The sequence below is a fragment of the Protopterus annectens genome, chromosome 3.part0 (assembly GCF_019279795.1).
Source record: "Protopterus annectens isolate FY-2018-M chromosome 3.part0, PAN1.0, whole genome shotgun sequence".
NCBI lineage: Eukaryota > Metazoa > Chordata > Ceratodontiformes > Protopteridae > Protopterus > Protopterus annectens.
In genome coordinates this window covers 1,610,068,311-1,610,096,024 of record NC_056731.1, presented here as the reverse complement: position 1 = coordinate 1,610,096,024, position 27,714 = coordinate 1,610,068,311, and the positions used below count along the sequence as shown (strand labels likewise).

The 27,714-nt window shown below is 40.0% G+C and overlaps 1 protein-coding gene across 1 annotated transcript in view; it reads left to right on the top strand.

The window, feature by feature from the left end:
• The window catches only part of VPS13B (vacuolar protein sorting 13 homolog B), a 5,424,989-nt gene that overhangs the window by 4,583,706 nt on the left and 813,569 nt on the right, over positions 1-27,714 (top strand). The window contains exon 40 of the mRNA XM_044065647.1: positions 18,920-19,116. Coding sequence (XP_043921582.1) covers positions 18,920-19,116 — 197 coding nt within the window. The remainder of the gene's footprint in view (positions 1-18,919; positions 19,117-27,714) is intronic.

The window sequence follows — 27,714 nt, the reverse complement described above, 5'->3', positions numbered from 1 at the left end:
CTAACTTTGACCATCAATACCATTATGTTACCTGGATTCTGTTTTGTTAAGTTGGAAGGTTTTGAAGACTGACATTGCCTAAAAAAGACACTATATGGGTGGACAAGGTTTTAGCAAATTAATAAAATCCTTGGAGAGTTAGGTACAGGCCATCTTTAGCAAAGCATTTACCATCTCCTTCCAGCCTGATATATATTGGACCCCCTTTGGATGACACCAGAAGTTAAGCCAATTTTTGAAGTCAATAATATTTTGTTAGTATTGTAACATTCTCAATGGTGGTAAAATGCTGCTCAAGGCTTGGTTCATGCCTGCTTCGGTCTCTCTTCATATGGTCCATGGAGGTTTGTTTCAATTTGTTTTCTCCCACATGTACTTTGACTGTCTCATATACGTACTTGAGGTGCAAGGACTTGAGTGTGTACATGATGTGGTAAATCCTCACACCTGATAGACAACTCTCCATGACTTTCTGTTTACTCAGTTTGCTGAGTGATGCATCAGTGTCTCTCACTATAGAGTCACCTATGACTAGGATGTTACACTGTGAAGGTTTGACTTATGGGCTTTGAATTGAAACACTGTGAGTCTTAGATGCATGTTTCATGGTGGGTGCTGCCTGAGTTGAATGTTTGAGAGGTTACTGTGAGTATTTATTTCTTAGGTTAAATTTAGAAGGCCTTTGTGGTGCAGGTAGGTACTTTCAAGAGCTTCAGCATATTTTAGTGAATGTGTTTGGTCTGCATTGTGTGTGATAGGTATGTTGTGGAGTTGTGCGTGATTGACAACATTTCTGCTGTTTGAAGTGGCTTTAATTGAGTGTGTTGCCTTCAATAACATTGTATAACTACATCTTTCACACAGTGTATCAGTTTGTTAAAGTAGTAGGTGGTTGTCAGTAAACATGGGGCAATTGCTAGATTGTCAGGATGCCCATTTCAACCAAGTTGGCTGCAGAAGCAGTTGTAAAGTGCAAAATCATGGTTACAAATGCTTACTAATGTGGGCTGAAGTGGGTATAGCACCCATGAGGTTTAGATTTGATTACTGGAGGTGCTATCTGTCTATTAGTGAACATAGTACTGGTCGCAACAGAGATGCGCACATCTAGAAATCAAGGATGTTTTACTTCCTCTCCCTGTCCAGAAACAGAGTAGCACTAGTCCCAAGCTACTTCCTTAGTAGTAGTATTAAACCAGATGTTGACTATTTCAGTGCACTTGCTATAGTCTTTTGTTAGTAAGTATCCTAGACAGAGCCTAGAGTAGCTGGAAGTAACAGAAAATCAAGCTGCCGAAAGACCCTGACAAGGTAAGGTACTCATCAGAACTATTGCAGACTAGTCAGTGAAGCCCCATACACACTGTCCAGTCAGAGATCAGCTGGACTTAGTGCCCCTTTTCTCCTTCTCTGACCAGCAGCAAAGCAGTAGCTTTAATTCCAAGTTGACTCCTAAGAAGCGGTATTCAAGCTTTTCAGTGATTGGTAATCACTAGGAAGACCAGGAAATAATGTCCCTCTACTCCTCTTTCCAGGAACAAAACAGCAGCATCAATCCCATGTTGATCTCTGAGAAGCAGTTCATAGGCTCTCCAGTATTTTGCTGTCTGGTTCCGTATGTTTCAGATTTTAAAAGTAAGATTGGGGAAAAAGGGGATTAATAACCCTGAATATTTTAATGTGCACTAATTGAGTTGGATGGTATGAAACACAAGTTGACTCGAGTCTAAGGAGACGGCCTTTCCAGTTTGATCTTTCAGTGCCAAGTAGAGTAAGTAGATGAGATGAGACTAGGAGGTATTTTCAAAGCTAAACTTACAAAAAGGGTGGGCAGCTCAAAAGCTATGAAGCTTAAAAGCACAATATGAACTCAGTAGTTAGGAAAAATCTTTTCTGATTTAAAAATTCATGCAGCAAGTCAACCACTGTTTGCTTATGATGCAGAAGATAAGGCCAGGCTATACTCTGTGTATTAAGTATCACTTAGAGAAGTGAAATAGCCAATGAAAAACAAGTGATGTCTGAAGCCAAGTGCTAAAAGTTGCCAAAGACCTGCAATAATTTGTCCATCTCTCACTTAGATCAAACTACTACATAAACCAGGCAGTGAGGCAGCCCAAAAGTACCAGGCCAAGCAGATTACCTGAAGCAGAAATAAAAATATGGATTTGCTCAAAGGAGACAATAAACTGCATAAACAGTAACAGGCAATGCAGAAAGTAGCTCAGCATAGTCACACAAACAAATATATGTGTGTGTGTGTGTGTGTGTGTATATATATATATATATATATATATATATATATATATATATATATATATAGGTTCACTACATAATCCCGAAATTTTGAAATATCGAATTTCAAAATCTCGAGACTATAAAGCCGAAACCCCTAAATGCCAAAAGGCCAGAAGCACGAAATTCAAAATCCCGAACATACAACACACATACATCACACACATACACATACACACAACTTCCCCACACAATCAGACATATCATCCTACACTATAGATAAGCAGGGGGGCAAGCCCCCTGCCCCCTACACCCCCCTACTTAAATATACTAACTCCGAAATCGCACAAACAGACGCACAAGGGTAACTCATACCCACACATTTTATATTCCCTCACACACACACACACACACACAAACAAACACACACACACACACACACACACATCACAGTCACAACACACACTGACACACACTAAAGCCCCTAACCAACACACTTGCACATAGATATTTACCTGAACTTCCACCTATCCATCAACAAACAGCAACACCAGAAGCACTACTTCAACATCTCCGAACATCGGGATTTTTAATTTCACGCTTCTGGTCTTTCAGTACTTAGGGGATGTTCATCGTGCATACAGCTGCAGTCATAACAGATGGGTTCTCCTGCCATCAGGCGGGTCCTCGGTCGGCCGAATTCCAAAGTCTAGGTCCGGCGTCGGTTGTCGTCGCTTCTTCCCTGACGTCAGTGCGACAGGGGTATAAAAGAACCAGCCGACGCCATTTTCTTCAGTCTTTCTTGCCGCGCGGTGCCCGAAGCAGAAGCAGTTCGCAAGTGCCGGTCGGCCAGCTCCTGAAATTACGAAAATTTTGCAACCGAAGTCTCCTTGAAAGCTAAGTACTCCGTTGGGGAAACTTTTCTTGCCTCAGACCGATGTCAGACAAAGTTAATAATTGTATTTCATGTGGGAAGCAAATACCGCATAAGGATTTTCATTCCCTCTGCATTCCTTGCTTAGGCCCAGACCACGACGTCTCGGTCTGTCGTTTTTGTGCTACATTCAACAAACGCACCATTAAGCGTCGGACGGAGTTCGCCCAGCACTATTTTGGCAAAAAATTTAACTATATTATGTCGTCGGATACTCCGACTCCAGTTTTGTCTAAAAAACCCAAAGATAAGGACCGACACACGAGGTCCGTGGCCTTTACCGACACCACGCCAAAGCCGACTACAGGTGGTCCGGTTCTCAGCGAGGCACCTACGCAGCTCCTGCCTACCGACGACACTTCATTGGCGGTGTCTTCTGTGCCTGAGGTCGCAGGCTCCTCGGCCCACACCCTGACTACAGATACCGAAGCCACTCTTGGTAGTGAAATCTCAAAATGTAGACAGGTCTGCCTCCTCTCAAGGTGTCTTCAGACCTTCCTCTTCTTTTTCCATCAAGGCTTTCACTAAGTCTAAAGCAGCCATGCATTCTAAGAGACCAGCTACACAGGGCCCTTCTCCAGGCCCCATGCCTAAAAAACAGATGCTTAAAATGGCTGAGGATTTAATTACTCTTATCAGGGGTTCTCAACCCCCCCCGGACAAAAGGCCCAGAGTGGAGGAAGAATCCCCCTCCTCTGACCAGGCTTCCATTATTTCAGAGCACTCTGATGAACAGGAACATTCTTACCCCCCTTTTGAAGATTCTGATGCAGAGGAGTCCATTCCCTCTGTCTCCTCCCCCAGAGGATTACTCATTTGGGGAAACCTTGCATACCTTAAGGGAACACTTCCACTGGGAAGGCCAAGAGTACTCTGATTCCAAGAAAAGGCTTAGGGATTTTCTCTTGCTACCTCAGTACAGGCCTCTGGCTATACCTCCTGTCTTAGACATACTAGATTATGTGTACTCGGAGGCCTGCCTTAACCCGGATTCTTTACCTCCAGCCCCAGTCAAGCCTGACAGGTACTACCGGGTTCCTGACTCACACCAATTTTTATACAAAAGCCATGCGGCTGACCCAGAAACTATCTCACAGGGCCCCAAGGGAATCCAGGCCTCCACTGCTAAAATTCCATTACCTTCCGAGAGAGATTCCAGATCCTTAGAAAGGTGGGGAAAAAAGGTATACACCTCGGCCACATTGACCATGAGAGCATTAAACTGCCAGTTCCATATGCTAAAGTACCAACAGTTTCTGTTATCACAGTTGAGAAGTAAAATGTCACAACCTGAACAACTAGACTTGAAGGAGTTGCAGGATTTGATGCATAGTGCAGAACAAGTGGGTAAACATACCTTGCAATGTGGTTTTGATGCTCTAGAGGCCTCATGTAGAGCTGCTGTTACAGGATCAGTGATACGTAGACATGCCTGGCTCAAGGAGCAAACCTTACCAGATCATGTCAAAGCTAAATTACTAGATGCCCCTCTACAAAAGGATGTATTATTTGGTGTTAAAGCTGAGGAGGTATTAAAGAAAATGGAGGAAAAGGCTAAATCAATGCAAACAGTGAAAGATTTTCTACAGGTACAACCTCCACTTTCAGTAGAAATTGGCCTTCCAAAAATTGGTCATTTCCAGCCACGGACAGACCTCAAAGAGGTAGATACAGGCGCCCGAGGGGCAGAGGGCAATCTCAAGGATCGTTTAGAGGCAGACAATGGCAAGCTCCTACACAAAGAGGTGGTGAGGATAGTTCGCAGCCATTCAGAAAGCAAGCCCAATGACTTTCCCCTTTGCATGCCAAGCAAGGCTCAAATGGCAGCACCCTTAGACGGAAAACTGGCATTATTTTCAAAAAATTGGCATATTGTCAGAAAAGACAAATGGATCCTGGACATTATAAACAGAGGCTACAGATTCCATTTTCACACCCTTCCAAAAATGAGAGGCATGCCAAACCTGCCACACAATCAAAGGGCAGAGGCACAAAGACAAATTTCAAATCTCATGGACATGAAAGCTATTCAAGAGGTACCAACTCACGAACAAGGTCAAGGTTTTTATTCCAGACTATTCCTGGTACCAAGGAAGGGAAAATATTGGAGACCTATTTTGGACCTATCCATCCTAAACACATTTTTACTCGTACCAAAATTCAAGATGCTCACATTACAGCAGCTTCTTCCCATGCTGGGCAAGGAGTTTTGGCTGGTAACATTGGACCTCAAGGAGGCATACCTGCATGTCCCAATCAGACAAAATTGCAGAAGATACCTCAGATTTCTTGCAGGTTCAGCCCATTATCAATTCTCTGCATTGCCCTTTGGCTTATCTACTGCGCCCAGAGTATTCACGAAATGCCTGGCATCAGTAATTGCCTACTGCAGACTTCAAGGGATACAAATATACCCATATTTGGACGACTGCCTGATCCAAGCGGACAGCAAGCACATACTTCTGAAACATCTGGCTTTTGTAATAATGTTTTTGAATTCTCTGGGATACACAGTCAACAAAAAGAAATCAAGGCTAATACCCTCTCAGAAAATAATTTTCCTGGGTGCCAACTTGGATATAAACACCCAGATGGCCTACCTCACGCCAGAGAAGCAGGGGCAACTAACTCAATACTTCAGAACACTAGCAGATTTCACCAGGCTGACTGCAAGGAAAATCCTGCAGGCTCTGGGATTCATGGCATCTTGCATCCTACTAATGCCATGTGCAAAGCTGCATATGAGGAAACTTCAATGGTACCTGAAAAACCTATGGTCTCAACACAGCCACAGTTTGGAAGCAATAATACCACTAATTCCATATCTTCAAAAGGAATTTCTGTGGTGGGCTCAAGCATGCCAAACAAACACAGGTCTCCCATTCTGCAAGCCTCAAGCAAATCAAGTCATCACAACAGACGCCTCGGACTACGCCTGGGGGGCACACATGACAGATCGGTGCATTCAGGGAAAATGGTCCCAAAAAGAAAAGCACCGTCACATCAATCAAAAGGAAATGCTAGCAGTAATAAATGCTATTATAGCTTTCAAAGACCTTCTGCATCCAGGTCAACTATTGATAAGGACAGACAACACCACAGTAATGTGGTACATATACAAACAGGGAGGAACCCATTCATACCCCCTATGCAGGCTGGCCATGTCACTTTGGAACATGGCTCTGGAATTACAAATCGAACTTCAAGCACAGTACTTGCCAGGCAAGGAAAACATGCTGGCAGACAACCTAAGCAGAAATATGACAGATCCACACGAATGGAAGTTGCATCCTCAAGTTTTTACAGAGATAATTCAAGCATGGGGAAGGCCAGACATAGATCTCTTTGCCTCCCACAAAAATCACCAATTGACAAAATTCTGCTCAAGGAATTTTCATCCAAAGGCCTGGAGAGTGGACGCTCTCTCTTTCAGTTGGACAACAATGACAGTTTATGCCTTTCCACCTCTTCCTCTGCTGCCCAAAGTTCTATTAAAAACCAGAGCAGACAGACCAAAGATGATTCTCATTGCTCCAGACTGGCCAAGACAACACTGGTACCCACTCCTGAGGAGCCTGACAAATTCCCCTCCATGGACCCTTCCTCTAATGCCTCTTCTTCTGACTCAGCACAGCTACAAAGCTGTTCACAGTCAGCTGAAAACACTCAATCTGGCTGCATGGAAGATTCCTTAACATCACAACAGACCCTACTCTCCAAGGAGGTGCAGGATGTCATTTTGGAGGCCAGAAGGCCTTCTACTAGAAAAGCTTACTCCGCAAAATGGAAACGGTTTTGTGCCTGGAATGAGAAAAAGGGCCAGAATCCTGGAAAACTGAATTTACCTCAAATATTACAGTATCTAGCTGAGCTGCTAAGCAGTGGACTTTCATTCTCCTCCATCAAAATCCATGCCTCAGCCATTTCTGCAGAATACAACACTGATCCACCTTTATTCTCTCACCCCCTCTTAAGACAGTTCCTCAGAGGGGCTAAGAATATAAAACTCCCAAGGAAACAACCAATACCTGCTTGGGACCTCAATTTTATTCTAGAAAAGTTGACCTTGCCTCCTGTTGAGCCAACTGCCTCAACAGATTTGCAATATTTGTCCTGGAAAACAGCTTTCCTTCTGGCTATCACCTCAGCTCGTAGGGTATCGGAACTACAAGCCCTCATGGCTGTGCAGCCTTTTATCATCTTCCATCAGGACAGAGTTTCCTTACGAACCAACCCGTCCTTTATGCCAAAGGTGGTATCCAGGGTAGCTTTGAATCAGGCTATACACTTACCTACCTTTTACCCTAATCCTCAAAACAAAGGGGAGAGACTACTACATTCCTTGGACATCCACAGACAGCTGCGTTATTATTTGGACAGAACAAAGCCTTTCAGAAAATCAGAACAGCTCCTTGTGTCCTATGCTATAGGAGCTCAAGGGAAGCCAATTTCCAAACAGACAATCTCAAAATGGATAGCCCACTGCATATGCTTTTGTTACTATTTTCATGGCAAAACTGTACCTGCAGGTATCAGATCTCACTCCACAAGGGCCACAGCTACCCCTGCAGCTTTCCTCAGAGGAGTTCCTACCAAAGATATTTTGGAAGCAGCCACTTGGAGTTCTGTGCATACCTTCTCCAAGCACTACCACCTACCATTATGCTCCAAAACTAGAGCAGGCTTTGCCACTGCAGTCTTGCAGGGCATCCTGGCTCCTCCTAGTTCCACCTAGTGCCTACCACCCCTTTCTTAGCTTTGGGATTCTACCCATCTGTTATGACTGCAGCTGTATGCACGATGAACATAGTACAGTTTTGTACCTACCATAAATGTAGATGTTCGAGTGCTAATACAGCTGCAGTCCAGGTTTCCCTCCCTCCTTCCCCTCTTGGGACAGGCCTATTGGCTAACACCTCCTCATACAACCTGATTGGGGTATTCATTTATGGTATATTTGCTTGCAACTACTGTATTTTGATAATATGGCATTGCTTTATTACACAAATGTATGTATTGCCTTCCTTCTGGGGGCACCTGACATCTGGGGCAAGAAAAACTGAAGGAAATGGCGTCGGCTGGTTCTTTTATACCCCTGTCGCACTGACGTCAGGGAAGAAGCGACGACAACCGACACCGGACCTAGACTTTGGAATTCGGCCGACCGAGGACCCGCCTGACGGCAGGAGAACCCATCTGTTATGACTGCAGCTGTATTAGCACTCGAACATCTACATTTATGGTAGGTACAAAACTGTCGGCTATATAGTCTTGAGATTTTGGAATTCGATATTCCAACATTTCGAGATTATATAGTGATCCCATATATATATATATATATATATATATATATATATATATATATATATATATATATATATATAGGTTTAAAGAAATGTAAATTACTTTCATGGCTTCTTTTTTTATTTTAAAACTTCATCAGAGACTCGAGCACTGAGTACATGTGATGGAGGGCTCAAATCTTATCAGAAAACAAGGCCAAGCTACACTGTGTGTGTTAAGTATCACTCAAGGAAGCAAAATAACTTCATGAAAAGCAAGTGAAATCTGAAGTTCAGTTGCTAAAAGTTACCCATTACATGCAGTAATTTGTCTGTCTCTCAGATCAAACTACCAATTAAATCCAGGATGCCAGAAAGCACAAGAACAAAAAAAGATTACTCAAAGCAGGAAATAAAAGTATAGATGTATTCAGTGCTAGCATGCAATGGAGAAAGCATGTCAATAGCTGTATAACTTGGCAGCATAAGCCCAGATACACACACACACACACACACACACACACACACACACACACACACACACACACTACATACCTCTCAACTGTACAGATTTTTGCAGAATGTCCTGATTTTTGCTTCATATTTTTGGTCCATTTTTCATAAAATTGTTTTCAGGCAAATTAATGGCAAATCATTAAAAACCAAAGTTAGAAAATAATTACAGACATTTGTGTTTCAGACTTCATACCCTTCAGGAAATCCATGCTAATGCAAAACCTGTTATTCTATCAACTTTCTAAGTTTGTAAGAGCAATATTTAAAAATTGTCCCTATTTTTTGGGCCTTTGTCCCACTTTTATTTATGGCTTTGTCCAGATTTCTTGCTCTAAGAGGTTGAGAGGTATACACACACATGCGCACGCACACACACATGCACACACACACACACACACACACACACGCACACGCACACACGCACACACAGATTTAATTACCTTCCTGGCTTCTTTTCTAATTTTCAAACTCCAACAGAGTCAGACATTGATTGCATATAATGTATGCCTTGAGTCTTCTCAGAATACAAGGTCAAGCTGCACTCATATATTAAGTATCAGTCAGGGAAGTAAAATAACCATTGAAAAACTAGTGAAATCTGAAGTCCAAGCTCTTAACATTACTGAAGATTTACAGTAATCTGTGAAGGTGACAAGTAGTCTGACATAGTCTGGTTCAGCCTCCTGAACCACTAGTGACGAAGCTCCAGCTGTCAATCTGTTCGGCAGGGGTAAAACTTTCTTAGAGTTCAACACCAACCCTTTACCTATAAGGCCATGCTTATCGCCATCTTTGTTGTGATCCTATTTTCTGCTTATCTTGCTCGCAAAATACAAACGGCCACAGGCTTCTCTTTCACAAATATTTTTTTGCACTTTTTTAAGTACTGTTTTGTACAGGATCACTTATTCACCAGTTGTTCTACATTTGCTGCTTCTAGAACTTTTCAACTTTATTGCCTTGGATGAAAATAAGCATGTACATCATTTTGCAAATCACCACACACTTGTTTGAAGAAATGCCTGCAGCCATGTATTTATTATGTCAGTCAAATTAGGTATTAAAGCAGCGCCAGATCATAAGTCAATGCCAGTCCAGTCAATGCAAACCAAGAATATTTAGATGTATGCAAATGGCAGAACTTGGAAAAAAAGTCATATCCAATCAACCAGGCCATAATATACCACCATAGTCCCAGTAAATGCTCAACCAACACCAGTGGCTGAATGGATCTACATCCAAACACCGACTGTCCCCATTACCTTTCCGCCAAATACCAGTGGCTGAAGGGGGTCTGCCACTTGCAGGAGCCCAGGCTGTGGTGCCCAGCCTACCTGTTACTCCATAGGGCAGCCCACCCAGAGAAGGGCCAAGCTGTCCAAAGATGTACCCCTCTCCAGGCCAAGCATAGTCCTTTGCAGTTTTAGTTTTCCAAGTCTGCCCTTCACAACTGTGACTCCTACCTACCCTACTTGCCACTTGCCGGGGAAGGCAAAAATCCAAAACCTCAATGGGAGAAAACAGTAAATTCCTTCCTGACCTGTAGTGCAATCACCTTTATGGGTCAGCAAGCACCTACCTACTCTTATCAGTCAACATTTGCTACTACTTGTCTTGTGCTATCTACACCTCTTCCTGCTTTTACAAGGAAGGGTGGGTGTTCTGCTTTGCTGTTGAAAAGAGATCTTGCCTGGTTACTTGTGGGTTTTTAATGCCTGTCCTGTACTCACCCATCTACCTTTACACAACCCCCTCCCCCTTCCTGATCCTAACTAAATTCATACCTTCCTGGTCTCCCTCCCCCCATCCCCTTCTTCTGCTTGCTAATTTCACCTCAGCAATATAGCTGTTGCTGAGATTTCTTCATGCGCTCCCATATTCTTGAACGGTAGAGAAAACAGGAATGAGGAACTCCACGATGGTGTAGCAGATAAAACACTTCTTTATTACAACCAAAAAAAAGAACAGGAATGATGAGCGCTTTCTCGTACACAATGTACGCTTCTTCAGATCTAAATTCAGTTTAAACATGATAGTTCTTATATAGTGCTTCTAACCAATCATTCAATAATTAAATAGCCTAATTGGCTAGGCAAAGTATGTCATTAGATATTCAAAGCAGCTCTTACCATTCAACAAAAGTCAAAAATGCATTTCCTATTGCTGCAAAGACAGCAGCTTCATTTTCAAAACTTTTAAACATTTCAAATATGTCCTTTATATAAAGGACACAACAAATCATCAGTAACCCAACATTATACAAAAACAGAAAATCCAAAATATATATAGTTTAAATATAATAGACAATTAATCGATATTAAGACAGCATCTAAAAAATCTAACTGGATTACATGCTCAAGCTAAAATATGTATGCAAACATAAGATCAAATAAAACGATTATTTATAAAAAACTATTTGGTAAAACAGTAGAAATACGAGAATCAAATGGTTCTCTTAATAGATATCATCACTCATATCCGTTCATATGTTGTGTTTACATGATAGAGCAGAATCGCATTCAAAGTGCTGAACAACATTTAGTATAAACTGCATTCGCTATAAGCGTCAATCATTAACACTTAGAAGAAGCGTTTGATTCAATAGAAACAGTCCGTCAATGGAGCCAATAATCTATGTTTATTTGATGTTAAAACTATTTATAAAAACTTGTAAAACATGATTAAATATATGAATTATAAGTTTATAGGTAGTCACCTTTATACCTATTATGGTGTCATATGTATATATGAACTATTAGTATTATTTATCAATTAATCATCAAACATAACCAACCAAAGAAATATTTGGATATATATGTACTATGTCAAAACCAAAAAAGGAAAACAATAATAATAAAAATATATCCTATTTCAGAAACATATATCAAATATATATTATTCTATTATATTAAAGTGTATATATAACTATGTCAAACTATTTGATCTATCTAGTATAATCTATATGTCTTGTAAATAGAGTATTTGTCATTAATTGTTTTATTTATATAACATTTCTTACTTAGGTATGAAAACTGAGTACCAGACTGATATAAAATTTACTAGTAATATATATTAAAATAGTCACAATATTCAATATCTGATTTCTGAAGACAGAAAACAGTTTGATGTTAAAACACCCTATTATATAGTGCATGAAAAAATTATTCAAGTATACTGTATCTTATTAAAAATTTTACAATAGCAATATGCACATATAGGTAAGAAATACATGTACCATCAAAGTTGATGAACAGAGAATCTGTTAGAAATATTTGAAAAATAATGAACATTGATATCAAAAGTTCATAACTTATCATATAAACTACATCTTATGTTTCAGGGAAAAAATTGAAAAAATTTTATATTCAGGAGTTTGGAATACTACTATTAGAGTAAATCCAATAGGAGAATCCCTGAAAAAAGTAACCATTTGGTTAAATCAGCCATAAAATTCATTCAGATGTTACCACTGAACATTTTGTAGAAACACCAGTAATATGTTATGGGAAGACAAACTATTATTTCAGACTTCTTTTCTTCAAGACTGATCTAAGGCTCACATACTGATTAAGACCTGGGGTATGATGTGCTTTAAATTTTAAGATCCATTGTAGCTCTATATTTTCAAGATCATTAAAAGTATCACCTTCCTACCATTGGGATGTACCAATTGCAATGCCCTGAAGCTAAAGCTATGTTCTGTGTTATTCAAGATATGTTTGCTTAAAGCGCTTTTTGGGTCTTTCTTTTTAATATCATGAATATGATTGTAAATGCGCTCCTTTAGGGGTCTTGTGGTCATCCCAATGTAGAATGCATCACAGTTCAAACAATTAGCTAAATAGATCAAATTAGAGCTGATGCATGTAGCTCTAAATCTAGGTTCAAACTTAACATTTAGTTCAGGATGTGTAAAGCCTGTCTCTTTCGAAATATGTACACACATATTGCATCGATTACATGGAAAAGTTCCTGTTTTCTGCTTGTGACATGATTCCCCTACTAGGTTCTTCTGTAACTTAGTATCAACTTTATTCATCTCACATTCTAATTTCTCAATGCATAATAATCTCTTAAGGTTCTTGCTGTTTGTGTATAGAAACCTGGGTTTTGTTCCCACCATATTTTAATTTCACTATTAGTGAGCAATATACCCCAGTTCTTCTGAATAATACTTGTGATGTTACCATTATCACTAGTATATCTTGTCAAGAAAGGTATAACCTCTTTTGATAACTTAGGCAAAATGTGTGTCTCACCATAAGCCTTACTAGATATATGGGGGGTGGGGGTACCTATTATTGATGCTTTAGCCTGTTGTATTAATTGTTCATTATAGTTTCTTTCTATGAACATATTATTTAACCTATCTACTTGTTCATTTCTATCTTCTTGCTTGTTACACAATTTGTTGACCCTCAAAAATTGACTTTTAACAATGTTCGGAAATATATGTCTGGGGTGCATACTAGTAAATTCTAACAGGGTGTTCTTCCAACACGATTTTCTGTAGATGGTATGATCCAATTTTCCATACTCATTCTTGGTGATGGTTATATCTAGAAAATTTATGTTGTTCAATGAATATTCAAATGTAAATCTGAAGAAAGATGTCGTCCTTTCTAAGTCATCTATCATAGCCAGGAACTCATTTATGGTTCCATTCCATAGGATAAGTATGTCATCTACGAACCTTTTGTATAGAAGTACCTTCTTGAAATAAGTGTGTTTAAACAAGTGCATGCACTCCCAGTGATATACGACAAGGTTTGCATAGCTATTTGCACAGGGGGTGCCCATGGCCACCCCCCATTGTTGCAAGTATAGCTTCTTGTCATATCTGAAAACGTTGTTATTTAATATGAGGTCTAAGATGGCATTCAACAGAATTTTCTCATCATTGTTATAACAATCATATTTAAGTAAAATATTTCTAATGGCTTCAGAACCATACCCGTTGGGAATGGATGTAAATAGGTTCTTCATATCCATAGTAATGAGAATAGTTTCTCTAAAAATACCATCTCCAAGATTGTCTAAGGCTTCTAATAATTCATAGGTGTCTTTCAAAATTGAATCTATCCCATTAATAATAGGTCTAAGTTTCTTCTCAATAAAAACAGACATTGTCTCAGTGACCCACCCTTCCCCCACTACTATAGGTCTTAAAGGTGGTGGGATTATCCCTTTGTGTATCTTTGGTAATCCTTTTATGTAGGGAATTTTAGGTTGTTCTATCAACAAATACTGATATAATTCTTGGTCTAGTTGCCTGCACATCAAGAAGTCATAGAGTTCTTGATGTACAGAAAAAATGATTTTTGTAAGATCACTGTCACAAATCTCTTTATATGTGTCCGTTTCACTCAACATCGTAAGCATAGAAGTATTATAGGCAGTATAATCCAAAATTACCACCCCACCCCCTTTATCTGCAGGTCTAATAGAAATTCCTTTATCATGCTGTAAAGCATAAAGAGATTCCCATTCAATGTGAGACAAGTTAGAATATAAATTAGTTTTCCTTGTGTTGTTAAAATAACTATAGAAATCAAATTCACAGGTTTTAATAAAGCATTCAGTAACAGGTGTTAATGTAGGTGTGAAAACACTTTTCTTTCTGAATCTCTCAATGCAATCCTGATTGCAGGTATTATACTGTGGTTTGTTGTTAAACATACATCTTAAGTTAATTTTACGTACAAACAGCCGCAGGTCAGTGAGAACTTCACTTATATTACTAACCTGGGCTGGAATGAAGGATAAACCCTTATTCAAAAGGATATAGTCAGTCTTTGTAAGAGTCCGTTTAGATAGATTAAATACTAAGTCTGTTGTTCCCTTCTCCGGTTCCTGTTGTGCGATACCATTTCTTCCCCTGAAAACTTCCTCTTGGTGCGCCCTCTGCTTCTTGACCTGCTTTGATAATTCCGCCGAAATTTCAGCGGAAGCGGTAAAAAACCCTCAATGTTGCCATGTTTAACTTTTGGTTTAGCTCCTCGTACATTTTCATCTTTCTGGGCCAGCGCTTGCTGATTGCAGGGAGGAGTGTCTCTGATGGTATTATTATGCATGTGCGTCAAAGAAGGAGACGCCGACGGTAAAGTAGATGTAGCAGCTGTTTCACTTAAGGTGGAACTACCATTCATTAATGTTGAAGCATAACTTTGATTAAGGGAGAGTCCTTGGCTAGAATTCATGTCTATAGAGGGAACAGCATGTTCTTTGTTCCGAGTTTCAATATATTTCGGCCAAGAAAATACATTATTATTGGCAAAGTCATTATGGTCTCTGTGTAATTTACGTGTTTTCAATTGCTGTAACTTATCACCATATGCGAACACTTGAGTAAACATACTATCCAACCTCTGCTGAAAACTTTCCTCCTTAAAGGTAGTGGAAATGTCTTTGCTCAAAGATTCAGCTTGTAGATGGAGATCCTTCTCAATGGGTAAGAAATGCTCAATCAAAAGCTTAATATAATTGAACCCCAGATCAAGGTTCAATTGTTGCCATTTCCGCAGTAGTTCGGGATGAGTTTCGCCATAGGAAGGCATGACTAGTACTCTCATGCCTCTGGGAATCAACTTAAAATGAAGACATGCTTCCAGATGACGCCTCTGCCAAGTTAGTCTATAAAGTTTATATAGCGTATTCTCAAGTTCACGAAACATAATGTTGAAACTACTACTTGTCTTGTGCTATCTACACCTCTTCCTGCTTTTACAAGGAAGGGTGGGTGTTCTGCTTTGCTGTTGAAAAGAGATCTTGCCTGGTTACTTGTGGGTTTTTAATGCCTGTCCTGTACTCACCCATCTACCTTTACACAACCCCCTCCCCCTTCCTGATCCTAACTAAATTCATACCTTCCTGGTCTCCCTCCCCCCATCCCCTTCTTCTGCTTGCTAATTTCACCTCAGCAATATAGCTGTTGCTGAGATTTCTTCATGCGCTCCCATATTCTTGAACGGTTACTCATGTAGTCTCCTTTTGACATTGTCCTTTTTTCTTCATTCCAAGTGGTTACTTTTTATTGATTTGGGTCTGTGTTACTTAAAAAAAAAAAAAAAAAAAAATTTGGTTACTGGTTTTATTTATTAACTTTTAGATTATGATTTTGTGTGTGATATTGAGAAATTGGACTGTATGGCTGTTGTAATTCTAATTGTGGACAAAGCTTCTGGTTTTAAAAAATGTTTTGGCAGTGTAACAAATACATGAAGTATGTAGTTTGCTTGGTTGCAGATTGCCTTAAAGAAAGATTGTGATAAAAGTGTGCTCATTAAACATTAAAAAAAAGACTATTTTCCAGGGTTTGTGGTCCAGCGGGGAAGCCTAATCACTGCAGATCTGAACAAATCGTCTAAATCGGTAGACGGTAGAAAAGATAATCTTCTTCTGAGGCTGGGGTCTTTAGACTATATACTCAAGTGAGAAGGATTGTGTTTTGTCTTTCTCTAAGCTGGACTTTACAGGGCTTCCCTTTGTAGTCCCTCGTTTGCCAGACCTTTTTATTCTATTTATTTCTACGGGTCTGTTTCCCTTGACTGACTGCTTTAAGCTCTACAAGGCACTGCTACAGGTGCAGATTGATTTAACTCTTATCTTGCTCCCTTTCCCCCATTCTGGGGCTTTTCAGGATATTGTTACCCTTCTCTCTTGAGGGCTGTCTCTTTGGGTCCTGTTCAAACACAGATAGGCTTGAGACTGTCTGGTTCCTTGTACAACTTGACACTGACAGGGCTTTTTATTTCATTTACAGTGCTGCCATTGGTGCCAGTGGTGTCAACATTATTGCCTGTGATATAGACTGTCTCAAACACCTGTGGCTGTAGGGTTGAGAACTCGGACACAGCCATTAAACCTTTGGGTCTGAGAGCATTGGCATCACCAGTTACACTAGAAAGAGGCGCAATGCTGACTTTCCATCTGCCTTGGTTTCTTTGTAGGTTAGTGCTGAGCTTCTTGTGCTAATGACCTCAGTGTTGGTGCAGGCATTAAATACAGTTTGTGTGTTGATTTTGCAGCCTGTGCTGCAAAGGCTACACTGAGTGCCAACTCCATTACTGGCATTATTTAGAGAGTGTTTCCAGCTTGTGTCTGAGACCTTCTCAGCACCAGGACTGAAGGCTTGAAGCCCTCCAGGAAAAGTGCCTTAAGGAGTCCAAGTTCATTCTGCATCTACATAATCCTGTTTTGACAGTCCCTGCTGAGATGGCACACTAAGAGGTTGTGGAAGATAGAAGCACATTGTCTCTCCTTTGGAGTCTCCAAAGATGGAATAAAAATAGGGGGCAAGGCTAATTCCCCTTTTCCATTCCTCAAACTTGGGGTTTGTGGGAATATTGTAGTTCATGCAAGAAATGGGAGGTGTCAAAAATCTTCTCCCTTTGCTTTAGAGAAGGTTCTGCAGGAGGCTGTCAGATCCCACAGCTGCACCTTGCTGGGTGATAGGTACATAGAAACAATATTTGACAAGTGATCACAGGGACAGCAGTCTAGCCATATATGGCTTTAGGTAGACACAAAGTTTTGGCCATCCTTTGAGTACTTAGTAGTGGCCACCTTCCAAATCAAGCATCACCTTACATGATAACCATGATGTAAATTTAGGTCTGCCCATTCAATCATCGGGACTAACTTGACTGTCAAAGTAATACAGTGCTTGACCTTTAGTAGTAACTTATTCCATAAGCCAGGAATATGTTGAGTTAGGAACTTATCCCTCTAATGAGTCTTTTTTATGTCATACTGTTCTTTGCCTCAAAGTATGTGACCACAGTTGCAGTGAACAAGAGGCGGAAGGGTGCCAAGATCTTCCCATGCCAGAAGGACTGTCTTTTTTCCACTCTGATTTTAAAGAACTAGATAATGGCTTTGGTTTCTCTCCTTTAGCAGTTGCAGACCTTGGGAATTACAATGAACCTTGCAGCCATCACATACCATTCATCTTTATGGGATGTACATTGGATGCCCTTCTTTGGAAGGCCAGTCATTTGCCAGCTAGATCCCCTGTTATGCCGGTAGTTTCCAGGATTTGCCAAGTCACTTCTGTGTTGACAGTCACATTTCTCAGAGCTTTAGGATGCATGGAAGCCACTATATTTCCCATTCCTTTCATGATGTATTAGACAAGAATTCTCCAGTTTGATCTCAGTGGAGCAAGTGTCCAGACCTGATGTTGGACAATTGAAGATTTTGAGGTATTGCAAAGACATCTGGCAAGTTGTTTGTGCAGTAAGTACACAACTTTCAATTCTGTAGAAATAGTTATGATTCTAACTAGAGCAGCACAGAACTTTGGGGCTCATTGAACAAAGTGGACTAGATGTGGTCCTATAGAAGTTTAGATAAGATCACTTCTTGAAACAGGTTTGGTAGTCCAATTGCACTCCATGTTCCTGAAGTTCAGGCAGCAAAAGATTTGACTACAGAGCAACATACAAATGCAGATTAACCCTACTTATTCACTTGTTTGTGTTACAGAGAGTCATTTGTTGTGGTTGTAATTAATGATGTTCCCACTTGTATGTGTGTGCATCTCTGCACAAGTCACGTAACCCTGACTAAGAATTGTAGCTAATCCTGAATTTGGACATTTGTACTGTTCGATTTTACTTGTTCCCAAGATTAAATAAAAAGGACAAAGCATGGAGCATTTTGGCAGCATTGGCACTTGGATCTACTTTTGCTGTTTATAACTAGAACAAGAGCAAATTATATTGTTAAGAAGCTTGAAATCTTAGCAAGTTATACAGTACAACCATAAGATAAAAAATACTACGGTAGTTATTAGAATCACAAAGGGGAAAAAAAAGTGTTTTTTGCAATTGAACCCGGATATTGATTTTAGCAAGATTTTTGTGCAGAAGCTAGATGAAATGTACTTATTTTCTTATATGTGCCATGATGACTATGTTGTTCAGTGCATCCTTTTACTGGTGTCCAATAGGTACCATGCAGCCTGGAATACTGGGATGAGTTGCAACAGTCATATGTTGCATTCAGAGAGTTCAGTCTGTCTGAGAGCAAAGTGTGTGAGCTGCAGCTCCCCACCATTACGCTAGCAAATGATCAGAAAGAACTAATTGCATCTGACCTTTGGAGAATTGTACTGAACACTAACCAGGACGTGGCTGATGAACAAAGGTATGAAACACATGCAGCACTCGGTAATTATGAAAATGTATGTGTTGTTTCTTATAGCCATTTAATAAAACAACATAGCCAACATAAATAATAAACTTAATATTCATTATTTTATGATTGTCAAGAGAGGACCGTGTTGATGTATGAATATATGATTCTCTGCACCAAAAAAAGATTGACTGTATAGTCAGTTTTAAATATTTCATTGTTTTTGTTTAGCAGCATTCTATACCTTGTTAAAATTGTTAACTAACTGGAGGTATGTTTGAATTTGTGTGTGTGTGCGTGCATGTGCTCACTTTTCCCTTAGGACCAAGCTCCAATTTTTTTTGTCTTCAGTCATTTGCTTCCTTTGATCTGGTAGAAGGGGAGATAAGTATACTAGGGTAGGCAAGACCCAGTCTTACATGCCAGGGAACGTACACAAGTCCTGTATTCCCAAGCAAGAGTCATTTGCTAGGGAGCTGCATTACTTGCTTGTCTTAGGGCAGTCTACTTTCTCTGAAACACCCCCTACTCCTCAGTGGCTCCTTTGAGTCCCCAGTCTCTACCTCCTGATGAGAAGTGTGCCTCCCCATGCTAGTTTCCCCTTCAACTACTTATTGCAAATGCACTATGGTAGCACAAGCTCGACTGGCTCAGAACTCAAATTGGTGAACACCTAGTGCTCCATTAGGTGTCAATCATTATTGCCAGGAAGGGCTGCCTCCCTCCCACTGGATGAATGAGCCAGCAGGAGCCACTCATTGTCATCTTCTTGAGTGATCTCCTACAGACACCAGCGGTACTAGTCAAACTCTGGTCACCTGTGACATAGTCAATTTTTTCTTTTTTTCTGTGCCACAGAGCTGGCTTTTTGGTCTTTTATTTTGCTGTGTATGTTTACATTGTTTCAAAACAGAAAACAAACTGTTAATATGTCTTATTTATTTACTTCTTTTCTTACATACATTCTGATGATTGTCTTGTCCAGCAGGATTGTTGCCCAGTTTCAGAGGGCAAGGAAGGCATGAAGAGAAATGCTCAAACAAAAAAGTATTATACAAAACAGAAGTACAGAGTATAATACACATTGAAGAGAAATGAGAACAATAAACACATTGCATAAATATGATTAATATTTTAAACGTAAACATCTACCAGGTAATGCAATAAACTGCAATTTATTTATCCTTGTTGACCAGGTTAGTGTCACTATGCTAGTGGCCTTTTTTCAGGGGTGACCTGAGGTGGTATTTATACTACTAGGAGAAATTTGGCCAGGAAATTAGGGAACTTCCCCTACTCTTTAGAATTCCAATATGGCACCAAATGGCCCCTACAGCAGCAAGGAAGAGGCCTAAGGGAAGTAGCAGCTGGAGGAAGAGAGGAAAGCTATGAAGAGTTTGGAGGAAGAAAGTGAATATTTCTAGAAAAATGTATTCAGTGTGGAGCTTCAGAATGTAAGCAAAGATTCCTGTGTGATGGATGCCACAAATGAGCAGCTTTTAGTTGTATCCATGGAGAAGGAAATAAGCGAGCCTGTTGCAGTGGTGCAAATAACAGAAATAGGGTCAAGAAGGCTTGCAGATGATGATCTGTTAAAAATAATTGAGCAGGATGATCCATGTGACAGTTTTGTTGTTTCATAGGATGAGATGACAGATAACATTTTTGGAAATGCTGAGGATAGTAATGTGGAAAAAGAACCAAGTGATGTGGCAGCAGAGAAGGCAGTAGTAAAACAATTATACAGCAATAACAGAAATAAAAGAGGAAAGCAGCAACAAACTGTGAAGGTGTCTGATTTTCTGGCAGCATATAATGCGGTAACTAACGCATACGCACCAGTGACAGCAGGCGTAAAGGAGAACAGCAACAAACTGCAAGTAAAACTGTTCTTAAAAAGAAGACACCAACTGTGAGATTAAGAACAAAAAATGACACTGTAATAGACATATATTGTGTACAGGACAATTTGGTAACTGTTCTGGGTTTTAAAACTCAATAAATATGGTCTTTTTTTTTTGCATATCTGGAAAGAAACTTGTAACTTAACATTTGAAACTGATTGACTGATGATGAGATTTTTGGAACTATGTAACAAAAAGGAAATTTATCAGTGGAGCAGGTATTTGTTTTCTGGTAAGAAATATTAAAAAAGTGTTTCTTTGCAGTTTAGAACTGATGAACTGGAAAAAGATGATGTTAAAAAAATGCATGCAGGGTCTGTGAAACTGTTGATAACACAGTGAAAGAGAGAAGAGAAACTTAAGGAATGGAGGGGTGGAGGTTGGAAGCTGTTTTGAAATGTGAAAAGTCATAGTGAAACATTTGCTGATTGTTATTTTTCTGGATGGTGATAGAGGGTCATTAAGATATGCAGGTCAGCCTAAATTATGTCTTTTTTGTGGGGACTTTTCTTATTTAATGAGTGTGTGTGACAAGGTACAGTGTAACCAGTTTGAGGAGAATAGACATACACCAAGAAAAAAGAGCGAGAGAGAGACACTTTTGAATGGATTGTCAAGAGCAAACAGTAAATAATGAACAAGAGGCTTGGGATACAGGGTAAAATAGATGAATAATTAACTGTAGAAGAAATAAAATATTGAGGGGATTGATGCCAGTAATTGAAGATCTAGCTAGTGAAAAATCTGATTCTGGGGATCAAGGATACTTTGTACATAAGCCTAGGAAAAATATATTAATTTGGGGAAAGAGTAAAAATAAGAAATGAAAATGTAAAATATGTCCCTTAAACGTAAAAAGAAGGAAAAGCAACATCTTTAGAGTATGTTCAGTAAATGCAAGTGATATTAACACTGTAGGAAGGATAGGGATACTGAAAAGGTGTGTTACATGTGATGTAGATGTTATTCTGTTAGAGGATGTAAGATTCCTGACAAGTGAAGAAAGACTGCAAACAGAAAAACTGGTGGGTGGAAATATTGCATGGAACTTGGGAAGTGAATGTTGGTCTGGAGTGACAACGTGGTGGAAAACGACTTGAAAATACTAGATGCAACATTGGTAAGGATGGGAATGTTAACACACAACTGTTGTGGATATGAGGTGGACAGAACATGTTTATAGAATTATAGCATTATATGCATATATAGCTAACAAAGAAAGAGATAATCTGTTTTATCAAATATTAGACTGTGGTGATTAACAAGAAAATTATAATTTCAGAAGACTTTAATTGTTGTTTAAGGGGGAAATGTAAAAAGAAAGGCAAATATGTAAAAAGAATACAGGAAGTAATAAACTATGGTAAATTAACTGTGTGGAACCAAAAAAAGTCAGTGGACTTAAAAAGGGGGCACTTAGTTCTGAAACTGATTACTTTGTATTTTCAGAAGGTTTGGGGGGTAGCAGATGGTGATACAGCGTTGATGGGATTTTCAGACCATTTAGCAACATGGATGGATGTAATGGAAGGGTTCGATCCTCGGCTGGGGTGCCTTCTGTGCGGAGTCTGCATGTCCTCCCTGTGGTCGCGTGGGTTTCCTCCGGGTGCTCCGGTTTCCTCCCACATCCCAAAGACATGCTGCAGGTGGATTGGACACTCTAAATTGGCCCTAGGTGTGCGTGTGAGTGTGCCTTCTGTGGAAGGTTGGGCGCCGGGCTGGCAACTCGACACCGTAAAACTCCACTGCCATTCAGTGTGCGGACAAGGCGATCCGCTGTGGCGACCCCTAACCGGGAAAAAGCCGAAAGAAGAAGAAGAAGAAGAAGATGGATGTAATGGAAGAAAGGGGACACATTAAAATAGGAAAGGAATAAAAAGAATACATGAAACATTTTGGGATGAAATTGTTGAGTGGAAAGTATTGCAAGTTATAGAAGGATCGTATAACCAAGAAGGACTTCTATAACAACTGGCCTGAATGTTGGATTGAATTTAAAAAAGATGTACAAAAATATTTTTTCAATGGCAAGTTGATGTAAGAAAGGAAGAGAAAGTGAATTACTGGAAATGTATAGAAATGTGTTAAAGAATTTAGAGTATGGTACAAGAGAGTATTATGATATGGAAAAAGAAATGTATAAAAGAAATTGAGAACAAATTAAGGCATTACTGTTTAGGCAGAAATATTGCATACAACGGAGGAGTTATCTGCATATTTGAGTAAAATTGTAAAGGAAGATATTGGTATAATGAGGGAAATGAAACATGTAAAAAGAGAGGAACAAAGGAGCAAATTATGAGTATTTTAGTGCAGCATGTAGAAATATGTATAATGGTAAAAAGAAGAAAGTAAGAGAGAATGCAAAGTAAAAAAAAAAATCCAGAACGAGTTAAGGAAATTTTTGATGAAGAGATTATTATTAATGAATTGGGTGAAGCATTTAGGAAAGTAAATGTTGATTCTGTATCAGGCCCAGATGGTGTAGGGTATGGAATGTAAAATAAATTAGCGGATTGGCAAACAGAGTATTTTGTGAATGTACTGAATGAGTGGTTGAAAGAAGTTTTTGTATGAAGAGTTACGTAGTGGGGTATTAACATTTATATGGAAGAAAGGTGAGGAAAAAAATGGAGACCTATCACACTAAATAACATAGTTTATATTTTATGAAAATAATGCAGAGGAGAATGGAAGGAAGGATGAGTAATATGGAAGAAGCTATGTGTGGTATAAAAGGGAAGGGCTGTCAAGAATTGTTACTAGTTGTGAAAGAAATTGTAGATGACATTATAAGTAAAAGGGAGAATGTAAAACTAACATTAAGTGATATAAACAAGGCATTTGATACAGTAGTACCTAATGCTCTGTGGGATGTTACAGACAAGTACGGAATGGGTAATAGAAGGTAGCAGAATTAGGCGAGTGTTTATGCCGGTATATCAGAATAGTAGAATGAGAGTGTTAGTGAATAGGTAGCTGAGTAAACAAATATGCATGAAGTGTGCTATAAGACACGGATGTTCCATGAGCTGAATATTGTTTGCTTTGGTAATGAATGTGATATTGAGCGAACTAGCTTGTAAAATTAAAGATGCCCCCACAGTGTCTTTTTTAGGAAAAGTCATGAAGTTGGTACCACCAACATAGAAACTTCAACAAAATTCAAATTAAAGGTCATGGTGCTAAATGCTAGGATTCTAAACATGAAACTGCACTCATTGCAAACATTCTTTAACCTTGGAAGATGCTGACATTTGTGCAGTCACAAAAACCTGGTTCAAAGCTGCAGCCTTACCTGGTTACTCATCCTATCATACATTCAGACCCCAAACTGTGGGCAGCAAAGCCAAAGGAAGTGGAGTTTCAATATATATTAAAGACACACACACCTCCAGGCTGCTCAAACAGTATGATGCACAAGAGACACTCCAGGTGCAGTTAACCGTTGACAAGACCCAAATTCAAATTATAGCTAGCTACAAGACCCCAAATTTGACTCAAGATGCCCACTCCACCTATCTGAACCTCTTTGATTCTATCAAGATTCAACCCTTTACCCTGATCCTGGGCGACTTTAACTACCCAACCATAGTTTCGAAAAACTACTCATGCCAGAACACAAATGCCCAGAGATTCCTCGATTTTATCAATGCAAATGTCTTGGAACAACTAGTCGATGCCCCCACAAGAGATGATAATATCTTGGACTTGGTATTAACCAACATGAGTAACCACTGCAGCACCCCTACAGTATCATCCTCTTGGTAAGATCCGACCATAAAGCGGTCACTTTCAAAGTCACCATCTCCCCTGACCCACCTCTAGCTAGGGTCAAACAAAAAAAAAAAAACTTCTCCACAACTGATTACAACCTCCTGAGGGATGGTATAAACAGCTTCACAGCCCCCATCCCCTCTGTAGGAACTGGCAGCAATGTTCAAATCTACACCAAAGTACTATAAGAGCATTTATATAACTGCATGGAATCATGAATACCCGACAGGACAAAATCATCCTCCGCAAGGAAGAGTAAACCTGTCTGGTGGACATCTGCAATAAATAAACTATATAACAAAAGGAAAACATTGCTGTCCAGGGCCAAGAAGGTGCAGGTGCCCAATTGGAAGCAGTCTCTCCTTAGCCTGAACAAGCAAATAAGAGCACTAGTGAAACCCTGTAAAGCCAACTTTGAGTTCATATTGGCCACATCTACTAGAGGCAATCATAAGGCCTTCTTCACATATGTCAGCAATCTCAAAGGAAGCACCCAGATTTGTTCAGAACTGCTGGTCAAGGACACCATACACACAAATGCTGTAGATATAGCCAACCTACTGGCAGTCAGATTCAGCAAAAACTTCACCCATCTGTCCCCTTCATCTGTAAATCAGGACTTCCCCATTACCTGCCCCCTCCCCTTATCTCTAGGGAGCAGGTCATCACTGCCCTCTCAAAGGCAAAAAATACAGCCTCCATGGGACCCAATAACATCTCAGGCTGCATCCTACCTTAACTCAGGCATGAACTTGCAGCACCATTAGGCACCCTACTCAACCAAAGCCTGAGAACAGCCACTGTCATCCCTTTACAGAAAGGTGGAGCATCCACTGATTCGGGATAGTATAAACCCATCAGCCTAACTTGCCTGATCTGCAAGGCCATGGAATGGATTATCATGGAGCTTATTAACAGGGACTTTGGCAACCTCCAAACACTCGACCCCACAAGGTTTGGCATTGTCAAGGGGAGGTCATGTCTGTTAAATCTGGTCGACTTCTTTGAGACAGTCACCAAAGCCATGGACGAGGGGCAGATGGTGCACACCACCTACCTTGACCTGGCCAAAACCTTCGACACTGTTCCCCACTCTGGCGTAATAGATAAACTCTGTCAACTAGGCATCAATCCATATGTTACCAAATGGGTAGCAAACTGGCTCACTGATTAGAACCCACCTAATCAAAATAGGGGAAGCCACCTCAAGCAGTAGACTCCTAACGAATGGTGTACCCCAGGGATCAGTCTTGGGGCCTCTGTTATTCGGGATATACTTCTCTGAGGTGCAGACCAAAACCAGTGGGCTGTGGCTGAGCAAGTTTGCAGATGACTGCAAGCTGGGTGCTGTCATCAATTCCCCAAATGATGTGGGAGAGAGACTCACCCAAACAAATAACTAGTGCCAGAAACATGGCCTCAAGCTGAATACCAAAAAATGCATCATCATCCCCTTTGGGGAAGAGTGTGACGTCCCTGCATATTATCACATTAAATAACAATGTCCTAAGCATGCAATCAGTCATGAGGGATTTGGGTACCCTGGTTGATAGCAACCTGACTTTTGACCACCGTGTTGCTTCTGTTGTATTGAAAGCCATCTACATGGCTCACCTCATAAGTAAGGGTATCTCATCCAGGGATAAGGAGGTCATAACATCCCTGTATTCTTCCCTTATAAGGCCAATTATTGAGTACAACGCCCCCTTCGGCATGTACTTTGCAAAGTATGTGCAGCATCTAGAGAGACCACGTAGGTTCCTCACCAGGAGAATCCAGGGCCTCAAGCATCTATCCTATACAGATAGGCTAAAATCTTTGTCCCTCTACTCAGTTTTATACAGATTCCTCAGAGGTGACCTCTCTCTGGCAAGCAAAGCAATCTCAGCCCCGCCTTGATGGGACTGTTGCATATCTGCAAGTCAAGCTCCCATCGAGTAACCCACAAGCGTGACCTCATCCAGGTCTGTGACATTAATAGGACTTGTTGGTGGGAGAGATTTGTGTCCCAGAGACTTCCCTATCTGTGGAATAGACTCCATCTCCATGTCAAACAGAGTACCTCATTATCCCTTTTAAAGCACAACCTGGATAACTGGATGGAAAACAGAAAATACACCCCTGGGATTCCAGCTGTGTCCCTGCTGGACAGTGCTGACTTGTCTAAACTTGGGCTAATCTCTTGGCTAGGCTTATAAGGGCCTCAGGGCCAATAGCCTAGTAGCTTCCTATGATCCTGTGATCCTATGTAATGCAAAAGGAGGTGGTGATTCCAGTAGTTTTGACATACACATACGATATAGTTATAGTTCCTAAGAACAAAATGTGGATGCAGCAGGTGTTGGTTTGTCTGAATGGATGTTTAACGGAAATGGGAATCCATCCATTTACAAACCATTTTGGCACATTGGGTGAGGGTGTCGCTTCATCAGTAACAATCATCAGAAGCCAAGGTTCACAACATGATTTTGAATGTGGATAAAAATAATGATGTGATATGGTGAAAACTGGGGGTGTGTATTTTTAATTAATGAAATGTCTTTTCTAGGGATAACATTTGGAAAAATTATACAGTTATTACGCAATGGAAGGGTTCGATAAAAGAAATGAAAGAAATATGTCTTCTCTAGAGGATGTATAGCGTAGCTTTCAGGAAAAAGCCTTGTATGGTGGGATTGGTATTAATGGGAAAAATAGCAAATATATCAAATGTTTATATGATCCCACAACAATATGAAAAGGAAATTGTGCATTTGGTGTTTTCTTTTATATGGGGTTCAAGACTAAAAGAGATGTGTTGTATACAAGTAAAGATGAAGGGAGGTTGAGGTTACTGAATCTAGTTGCTTATTCTTATTTAAACTTGTATAGTATATTGAAGAGGGTAAAGGAAGAGAACAAGAAATTAATAGTGAGAATGTTTAAATAT